Below are 10602 nucleotides of genomic sequence, written 5' to 3' on the forward strand. Positions count from 1 at the left end.
AGATCCATCTCCAGCGTTTGTAAGACATGTGTTTTGTTCATGATGTAGGCCTGACCCCTGTGTATTATGAGGGAATGAGTAACATGTAAACAACTGCAGAAAATCAAGGTGGGATGCAAGTAAACTTCTTTTTTTGGTATGTCCTAATGTATAATTTCAAAAATAGATTATTGGCTAATGCAGGATTTGTAAATATATACACATCAAATAACTTAGAAACATTTTGAAAAATGTTTTTAAACAGAAATAAACACATCAGGATCACCTTACGTTTTTTTTTTTTTTTTTTTTTTTTTTTTTAAGGTTAGACTCAACTGTGGAATCAAATGCTGGAAACATTTTGGTGAAAGCAATTTTTTCAAGTTTGCAATCCCAACTGCCTGTGCAATGTATGGAGACTGTAGTTCCTGAAGATTATTTCCAGAGTGGTAATACGTAAGTACTTAGACTAAGTGGTAATATAGTTAAGAATGAAATATCATATTTTGTTTTATGTTACTTATTGTGTTTGGTCATCCAAGAACGGACATAAAATATATTTTTTAATAAAATGGGAACACTGCTTTCATTTATTTTGGAATTAACAAATATAGTTTTTTGTTTTATCTTATTGTCATAAGATAAACAAAAAAAACTATTTGTTACTGTGACAGGGTGGCTGTGCGGTGACGTCAGGTCAGAAGCAGGAAGGGAAAAAACTCTGACACAAAACAGTACTGCAGTTCAAAATAAAGACGTGGCGTGGCGTTTATTTAAATACAACAAAAATAAAAGGTTTAAACAAAAACACTGTGCTCACAGAGCAAAACAAAACAGTTAAACAAAACAAAATCATGAACACAAAATACCAAACAATACAGGTCAGTAGCCTTCACTGATCCTATACGTTTAATCTTTAAGTTTCGTTTTCTCTCTCGCTCCTTGCTGTCTCGTTCCTCCTCTCAAACACCCCACACCCGAGTGCAGAGAGCTGCAGGCTTTTATGCAGGTGACCATCTCCCGATTAGCAACAATTACACCACAAATTAAATTCGGGAGATGGTCACCTTCTGCACAAGGTTTTTAAATTATTGCTGGCAGAGGACGAGCACCAATCTTGCCTCTGCCAGAAAATAAAAACAAAAAAATAACAAAACCAGCGGCGCTTCACCGTCACATTTATACATAAAATAAATCATAACAATACAACAAAACAAATACAAAACACTGAAGGACGGCACCTCGCTCGTCCTATGTAATAAATACATAAACAAACGAATACAAAATGACACAGGGGCGGAGGAGACCCCGTTCTAAAAATAAATAAATAATACATTTTACAGGGCTCGTCACCCTGTTACAGTTACCAAAAAACTATATTTGTTAATTTGTAAATATATTTAAAAATATATATAAGAACATAACAACATAAGAAAGTTTACAAACGAGAGGAGGCCATTCGGCCCATCTTGCTCGTTTGGTTGTTAGTAGCTTATTGATCTCAGAATCTCATCAAGCAGCTTCAGCAACATTACTGGGGAGTTGGTTCCAGACCCTCACAATTCTCTGTGTAATATGTTATTAAAAATATATATTTTATGTCCAGACCCAATTATAATACAACTTAAACCTCCAACAAAAATTGTAAATATTTATGCTTCATTTTAATCTCTGATTGTCAAATCACACCTTTTTTATGGATGTATTATTATAGTGATATACTGTTGGTAATGAACTGAAGGCTTTTCCAGGTGGTCTCAGGTGTTGAAAGAAATCTGGAATCTACACATATCAACGTTGTACTGCCCACGTATTGTCATAGAGGTGGTGTCACTGCTGAGAAAAATAACCTCACAGTGTCAGATTGTGTCTGAAAAAGTGATTTCCAGTTCGGAATCCCGTTACAGCCAGTGGATGAAGAAATCACTGCGCTCACGGCAGAGGCTCACGTACCTCCGCATGTTAGACAGGTACAGTAAGCGTAGGATATGTTGCCCTATTTGATATTTCTCTACAGCAGGGATGGGTAGCTTTGATGCAGTAGAAGGCCACAAATACATTAAAAACCTTTGGTGGGCCAAATTTTTTTTTTGTAGCCTACGTAATGCATAAGTCAGAAATGTTTGATACAGCATGTTAACATACAATTGACCATGTATTAACAGTGTAAAAGCTCCTTATAGCACATAACCTTTACATTAATATATATATATATATATATATATATATATATATATATATATATATATATATATATATATATATATTGTAATAAAACTTCACCCACTCGGGTTCGTTCCCCCTTTAAAAATACAACCCAACACACCGGAATGGATTTTTACAACGCGGTTGCGCTAATTTTTAATGAACACAAAATGAAACAGAAACAAACACACAAAATAAACACCTAGCTCTGTACGAGCACTAACTAACACACAGGAACACCCTGACTAACACGGGACAGCTACGCTGTTTCCCCGTCCTTACAAAACACACTGGTTTGATACAGCACTTACTTTTTAACTCGCGACTGCCAGGAAGCAGAGCACTCCTTTCTGCCTCCTTCTACTCAGCAGCCCCTAGCAAAATGACTGCTCTCCTTTAATACCCTGCACCTGGTTTTAATTTAAACATTGACAATTTAATTTAATCTGTAGTATTTTGTACTTAATCATATCCTGATGTAACTATCACTATTTAATCATATCCTGATGTAACTTTCACTATTATCTGCTGTATTATTGAATTGTGGTTTGTCACACTTGAGAATTATTGTATTTCTTGTTCTTATTGTGTGACTTATATTGTAACACTTGAATGTATTTGTATTTGCTTGCGATTGTAAGTCGCCCTGGATAAGGGCGTCTGCTAAGAAATAAATAATAATAATAATAATAATAATAATAATAATAGCTACCAGGTGCAGGGGATAATTAATAATAAAACAATTAACAAATAAAATTAAACAAAGCAGTACGAACAATAAAACAATTAAACAATTTTTTTTTCTTCAGGGAGGCCTTAACCCCCTCCCTGCTATCTCACAATATATATATATATATATATATAATTTTTTTTTTTTTTAAAACATAAATCTTGTGCATTAAGAGTAGGGAGCAAATAAATTATAATAAAAAATATCTTAAATGTTTTCTGTTTTTTTCAGTGAAAGTAAAACTTGTGTGCTCACAACCACATACATCACATTGCTAAGTCAATTGCAGTGACTGTAACCCCTCCTATAACATTATCTTACATAGATACTGTAATGCTTTGTCTTAAGAATTTTAGTAATAACCCCATGAACATTGACAATGTAAATATTCAGCTATATTCTATACAGTGTACTAACAGTCCCAATCTTTCTGTTTTTAGCATACAGTGTATTTCACCAGTTATGAGAGTGATTTTGCTGCTGGTTACAGTAGAAACTCGGAATGCATTTGCTTTATGTGAAAAAGATGACCACGAAATTCAACAGCATCTGAAGTAAGTCTGAATTATTATAGAATTTTGGCATATTAGCCATATACATTTAATAATGTTATTTTGGAGACGCAACTTGATTTAATGCCCAGGGGCACAGAGTCAAAATCCAGCTAAGTCTACAGGAGTGGTGGTGGGCAAAGATACAGGCAATTAAAAAAAACAAATATATATATATATATATATATATATATATATATATATATATATATATATATATATATATATATATTAAAAAGATGTTTCTGCCCATACAAATGCAATTTTAATTAAATGCTGTGCATGGTATTTTTTTTTTAATGTGTGAAAATTCCTAAGTAAAAATAGAGAAAAAATAAAAAATCAATAAATGCTAGTGTCACAGGAAATTGGTAGAACAGGAAATAAGTAGATATCGTCTATACTGCGCATGCACACATTTTAAAGGGAGGGTTCGTCGATTCGCTTCTCTATCAGGGCACTTATTATCAACCAGCCTGTATTGGTTTGTGGATAATCGCTGGTTTTGTTTTAATATTGCTTAGATAAAAATCATAAAAACAATTCAACTGCAGAATGTTGACAGGATGAGCATCAGGTTTACATGTTGGTACTGTACAACATTGAGATGTTTCACTAAGTATGTTTTAACACTATTACATTTAGTATCACAACGGAAAAAACTTTCAAAATTGCAAGAAACAGAATCTGCATTATGGGACCTCTGGGTTAAATTATTAGTTGTGTTATTTAACTTTAACACAAACGGTTTTGTGTCTTTTTTTATGCGCAATGGCAGAAACAATACTTTACCACATATTTTTAATTATAGCTATTTATATCACTTGTTTTATCTTTATATTTTAACTTAAAATTCTCACAAAACGTTGGTGCGTGGAAACAGACAGTATGCTACGAAAATATTTTGCCCCAAGTTCTGTAAAGTCAGATTCGGTTCAAGCTGTTTGTATATTCAAATAAATGTAGCAATTGTGAAGAGGATGTTCCAGGCAAAGGAATGAGCGAAAAGGATTCAGAGTTTTCGTCTGCTGCCTCCTGCAGCGGTATGGGGGGCTCAGATCGGCAGGAAGAATTGACGTTAAACCAGCCAAGCATTGTCTCCTCCAATGACATTGAAATGCAAATAAATGCTGTATCTGCACTACAGTGTTGATTCTGATATCCCAGCTGCCCTAGCGGTCTGGCAGTTAGACCTGCTTTGCGCACTTGCGGGGAAAAAACTTGATCTTCTCTCACAAATATTTTTTTGTGTTGGTCAGAACAATTTCTTGTGAGGGTTTGGGTAATTTATTTTGGGGAGGCTTAGCCTCCCCAAGCCACTTATACGCGCCGCCTATGGGTAACGGATTACAAACAGAAAATGTAAAGTGAAGAATGGAACAAACACTGCTGCAGGTGAGTGAAGTGCAGGCCTCAGACACTGAGCTTTCCTTCTGGAGCTGAAACAAACAAACACTGCTGCAGGTGAGTGGAGTGCATACCTCAGACACTGAGCTTTCCTTCTGGAGCTGAAACAAACAAACACTGCTGCAGGTGAGTGAAGTGCAGGCCTCAGACACTGAGCTTTCCTTCTGGAGCTGAAACAAACACTGCTGCAGGTGAGTGGAGTACATACCTCAGACACTGAGCTTTCCTTCTGGAGCTGAAACAAACACTGCTGCAGGTGAGTGGAGTACATACCTCAGACACTGAGCTTTCCTTCTGGAGCTGAAACAAACAAACACTGCTACAGGTGAGTGAAGTGCAGGCCTCAGACACTGAGCTTTCCTTCTGGAGCTGAAACAAACACTGCTGCAGGTGAGTGGAGTACATACCTCAGACACTGAGCTTTCCTTCTGGAGCTGAAACAAACAAACACTGCTGCAGGTGAGTGGAGTACATACCTCAGACACTGAGCTTTCCTTCTGGAGCTGAAACAAACAAACACTGCTGCAGGTGAGTGAAGTGCAGGCCTCAGACACTGAGCTTTCCTTCTGGAGCTAAAACAAACAAACACTGCTGCAGGTGAGTGGAGTGCATACCTCAGACACTGAGCTTTCCTTCTGGAGCTGAAACAAACAAACACTGCTGCAGGTGAGTGGAGTGCATACCTCAGACACTGAGCTTTCCTTCTGGAGCTGAAACAAACACTGCTGCAGGTGAGTAAAGTGCATACCTCAGACACTGAGCTTTCCTTCTGGAGCTGAAACAAACACTGCTGCAGGTGAGTGGAGTACATACCTCAGACACTGAGCTTTCCTTCTGGAGCTGAAACAAACAAACACTGCTGCAGATGAGTGGAGTACATACCTCAGACACTGAGCTTTCCTTTGTGGGTGGGTAGCCGGTTGGTCAAAGATGGCTACCAGTGGGAATAGCAGATGCAGAAGACTGGAGGTTGCAGTTTTAAGAGCTTTTCTCGTACTTTAAATATTTATCAAGAGATTTAAACATTGAAAATAAGTTGGCACCCAAGCAACAGCAGGCACAGAGAGAGCACAACAAGCTGCTTACTCTCAGCATCAGTCATCATCTTTCATTCCTCCACACAATACATCATACTCCCGGCCATATGTGTCTTTAGTTCAAAGTACAATATATTTTGTTAAAGAAAAATAAAATTGTTCGTTTTTTACAAAACCACTAACAAAGGGACTCAACATTGCTTTTTTGTTTGTGACCAATTTTGTAACGTTAACAGTTTATGATGCATTTAACATAACATACCTAGATTTAGATACAACAGAATATAAAAGTGGATCAGATGACCATAATAAATAAAATATTATAGTGCTTCAATTTCATTCTGATAGAAATTCAAAGAAATGATAAAGGGTTCACATGTTTTTTTGTTGTTGCTTTTAGTCATCTTTGAAATAAATTAATCATGAAACTAATGATGACGGAATAATAATAATTTGCATATTATTAGTAGTAGTAGTCATCGTCTTAGTAATATACTAACTTTAGTATTATTTTTTCATGTTAGTTCAGAAAAAATAAGAACATATCATACTGGAGCGGTATGGGGGGCTCAGATCGGCAGGAAGAATTGACGTTAAACCAGCCAAGCATTGTCTCCTCCAATGACATTGAAATGCAAATAAATGCTGTATCTGCACTACAGTGTTGATTCTGATATCCCAGCTGCCCTAGCGGTCTGGCAGTTAGACCTGCTTTGCGCACTTGCGGGGAAAAAACTTGATCTTCTCTCACAAATATTTTTTTGTGTTGGTCAGAACAATTTCTTGTGAGGGTTTGGGTAATTTATTTTGGGGAGGCTTAGCCTCCCCAAGCCACTTATACGCGCCGCCTATGGGTAACGGATTACAAACAGAAAATGTAAAGTGAAGAATGGAACAAACACTGCTGCAGGTGAGTGAAGTGCAGGCCTCAGACACTGAGCTTTCCTTCTGGAGCTGAAACAAACAAACACTGCTGCAGGTGAGTGGAGTGCATACCTCAGACACTGAGCTTTCCTTCTGGAGCTGAAACAAACAAACACTGCTGCAGGTGAGTGGAGTGCATACCTCAGACACTGAGCTTTCCTTCTGGAGCTGATCGTTGTGAACAAAAGCTTGATGAAACCACAGCATGAAATTTGAATTTGGAAAACTATTTAGGCTACTTAACAACAAGACTATAGAATCCCCCCACCCTGCTCCCTGGAGCCTCACATTTTGTACAAACTTAGCCATTTAAGGCAAACCTCACCTTGTCACCTTGTACCGTAAGATCGGACACGACCTCTGGAGACCTCCATAATGAACACCCTCCACCTATTTATGTCCATAACTGCATCTCGGAGATCACAGAGAGATAGTCCTGTTATGTTTTTGATTTCGTCCAACCATCTCATCCGCAGTCTGCCTCTCCTTCTCCTGCCTTCACTGATTCCTAACATGATTGTTTTCTCCAACCCCTCGTTTCTCATCACATGGCCGAAGTCAGGTCATTTTTGCTTCACAATCGTGGCCTCCAATGGTAGTGTTGCTCCAATTTGTTACATTATCGAAGCGTTCGTTCTTCTGTCAGTCCATGCCACTCTTAGCATTCGTCTCAAACGCATTGATCTTCCTTCTTTCGATTGTCCTCATCGTCCATGACTCGCACCCGTACAAAGCCACAGGGAATATCATCGCTTTCACTAGCCTCCTCTTAGTCTCCATTGTTATATCTTTGACTTAATACGGTTTAAAGGCATAGTGTGTACAGGGCCTTAAACTCAATTACACTTGCTGTGTATCTACACTGAACTGCAGTAGACTACAGACTGGCTCAATGTTCTGTATTACAAAATTCAGAATAATTCTGCACAATCTTGTAACTTGTTGTGAAAATGAGATTTCCTGACTCCAATAATTTTATTTTATTTTTTATTAACAACGCTCTATATGCACTGCACAAATTGGTAACTAAAAACATGAAGACTACCCGTACAACAGCTCTTAATGATCTGCTATCTTAACCCAGATTGACTCACATTGGTTGTGTGTTTCATCTGAACTTCATTATAACAGATACACCCTGCCTTGCTTTGGTCCCTTTAGACCCCAATTCCAAATGAAAAAGCAGACTCTCTTATATTGATCATGGCTATATAGAAATGACAGAATAAAAGTGATTAACAGATTGTGGTTGTTTAGAAATTAGCAGTGGAAGGGTATACAGTGTTTTTTTTTTTCTACTTATAAATCAAAAGCTTTTAAAACTAAGTAAAAAATGTCAACAGGGATACAATTAGTTCTTGGTTGAAAGTCAATTAAGGTATTTTGTAAATAATCTTTAAACTCCTGTTGTATTACTATTGAGTTGTGTTTTTTTTTTACATAAATGTCAGTAGTACAATATCTATTTTTTCTGATCCTCTCAGTATTAACAAAGAATGATTAATCTCTTGTAACGCTTACACTTTACTGTGAATTATGTCCCATTGAAATGGGACAAAGCAGTTTGCCTACGAATTAAAGTGTTACAGAACAGGCTGTAGGGTTTAAAACACAATGCGTTACGTTTCCTAGTTTCCTGCTTTGTTGTACGTATTCCTGCAAAATCTTTTTCTCAACATTAATTGTGATTGTTTTTTATTTTAATTAACATATCCTTGGTCATAAATCAGTTTTGAGCAGTTGTTTTTGTTTCACAATGGTTACACATTGGGTCTTCCCATCAAAATGAATTCACAACGTCGTCTGCTTCAATCTAACTGTTCAATCAGAAACATTTCTTTGGTCACAAAGCATTTTGATCGGTTCATCTGTACTGCTTTCTCGCTCTGGCACATGTTCAGAAGAGGGGAACAGGTTTATGAATATGCATGACAAGCCCTGTATAATCACAACATCCGCTTTACAGACCCCTGCACGGTTACAGTGAAGCTGCAAGATGTGCAGGCGGTGAACCTCCAACCATAGGAATATTTATGTTTGTACTTAAAATGTGCATAAGACAATGTCACATGTAACAATTTATAACCTAGGCAGTGAAATCTGCTGTCTGTCTACACGCTGTCTGTTGTGTTGCTTATCATGTATAGTTCTCACTTAAAGTTTTATTACTCATTCCTATCACCCTAACCCACCAAAAATAAGGTATTTATTTATTGCCAATATATGGGCTTCTCATGCATATTCATAAACCTGTTGCCGCCCCTCCTCAACCTTTGTCATACCGAGCAGGTAGGATCCTGACAAAGATGACGTATAGATGAACCAATGAAAATGCTGAACCGATTACATGTTTCTGATTTGAAGCAGCCAATGTTGTTAATTCAGAAGATGCATAACCAATGTGAAAACAAACATTACTTGTCAAAACTCATTAATGACCAGGGATATGTTAATAAAAATCTGAAAATTGTGATTATGTTGACAAAGATATTGCAGGATATTGTACAACATGATATTACAGGAATACATACAACACAGGCCTACAGCCTGTCCATTAACACTTTTAAGACTTCCAAAGTTCAGCTGACAATGGGTGCTGGCATAAACACAATAAGCTGTCTTGAAAATCACATTCAAGCTCAGATTTTGTTGGTTTCCATTCTGAAGCCAAGAAGCAATTAATTTGTGTTTAAACATGCCTTTGTGATAGGTTTGAAATATGGACCTTTATGCTATAATGTTAACTAACAATAATGCTTTAATACTGAGCCATTTTGATTATTTATACTTTTCTCACCAGGTTTCTTAAAGCCATCTTACAATACACAGAAAATCTGGTTACATACACTAATCCAGAGAAGAATAAATGGACCGAAACCATCAACCTAACAGAGATGTTTTTAATGAAAATGAAAGCATTTATTTGCAAACAGTAACTGTGTTGAATGAAAACAGTACTTTTAGTAAGTACAGTTAAAACTCAATAATCTGAGCAAAACAATTTAACGAAAATCCCTGGTCTGTAAACATTAAACACATTACAACTGTTACTGTCATCTTTTTTCAGAACATAACTATAATTCAGTTGAAATTAAGTATGACTTTTCTTTTCGTTAACATAAGCCCTAAATCTTTGTTTATCTTTTCTATGTTTTAAGTATTCTGCTTGTATAATAGTTTGCAATAAAGACTGAGATGTGTGTGTGTGCATATATATATAAACAATGGATTTGAAATATGACTTTTCTCTTTAAAGCATTTCATATAAAATAATCTTTCAAATTTGCAGATGCTCAAAATGTATGCAGCTGTGCGCTTTGTCATACACTGACAAAATAAATGCTATGCTATGTTAATATGCTGATATGATTCTATATGTTTGTTCTAATATTCTGTTTCCTTTAGATAAGTAGCTTTAATATGATTAATTTATTGGAGACTTGGTTTAAGCATAATAAACACATTTTTTATGTTAAAAAAATGTTTGGCTTAAAAATTAAGTTCAATAAAATATCTTGACAATTACAACTTGTGGTTCTCCACTTGTACTTACTGAGAATTTAGTACCAGGGCCTGTAACTTGATTCCAATTTAAATTTTGGTGAACATGCAAATACAATGCATGCTATTTACAGAACACATGTTTGTTTTGAACAGATCCATTAGGCTTCTTATTGCTAAACAGTTGCTGTTGGTGATAGAAACTGGTGTTTGGCCCCTACTTCTATTTTGCAAAGGGTAGACATGTTGTAAAATGGATTCCCTTTCA

General features: G+C 36.4%; 1 protein-coding gene across 11 annotated transcripts in view; it reads left to right on the forward strand.

The window, feature by feature from the left end:
- The window catches only part of LOC117403094 (endoplasmic reticulum membrane-associated RNA degradation protein-like), a 144196-nt gene extending 133841 nt beyond the window's left edge, over window positions 1–10355 (forward strand). For 8 of the 11 annotated variants that reach the window (XM_034005017.3, XM_059024335.1, XM_059024336.1 and 5 more), the window contains 4 exons: window positions 304–435; window positions 1731–1949; window positions 3355–3468; window positions 9634–10355. In XM_034005017.3, coding sequence (XP_033860908.2) covers window positions 304–435; window positions 1731–1949; window positions 3355–3468; window positions 9634–9769 — 601 coding nt within the window. In that variant the 3' untranslated portion in view covers window positions 9770–10355. Of the gene's footprint in view, window positions 1–48; window positions 261–303; window positions 436–1730; window positions 1950–3354; window positions 3469–9633 lie in introns of those variants that run through there. The other 3 variants (XM_034005024.3, XM_059024338.1, XM_059024339.1) reach the window with 3 other exon arrangements.
- Window positions 10356–10602: the final 247 nt, after the last annotated feature.

Source organism: Acipenser ruthenus, chromosome 5, assembly GCF_902713425.1.
Source record: "Acipenser ruthenus chromosome 5, fAciRut3.2 maternal haplotype, whole genome shotgun sequence".
Taxonomy (NCBI): Eukaryota; Metazoa; Chordata; class Actinopteri; order Acipenseriformes; family Acipenseridae; genus Acipenser; species Acipenser ruthenus.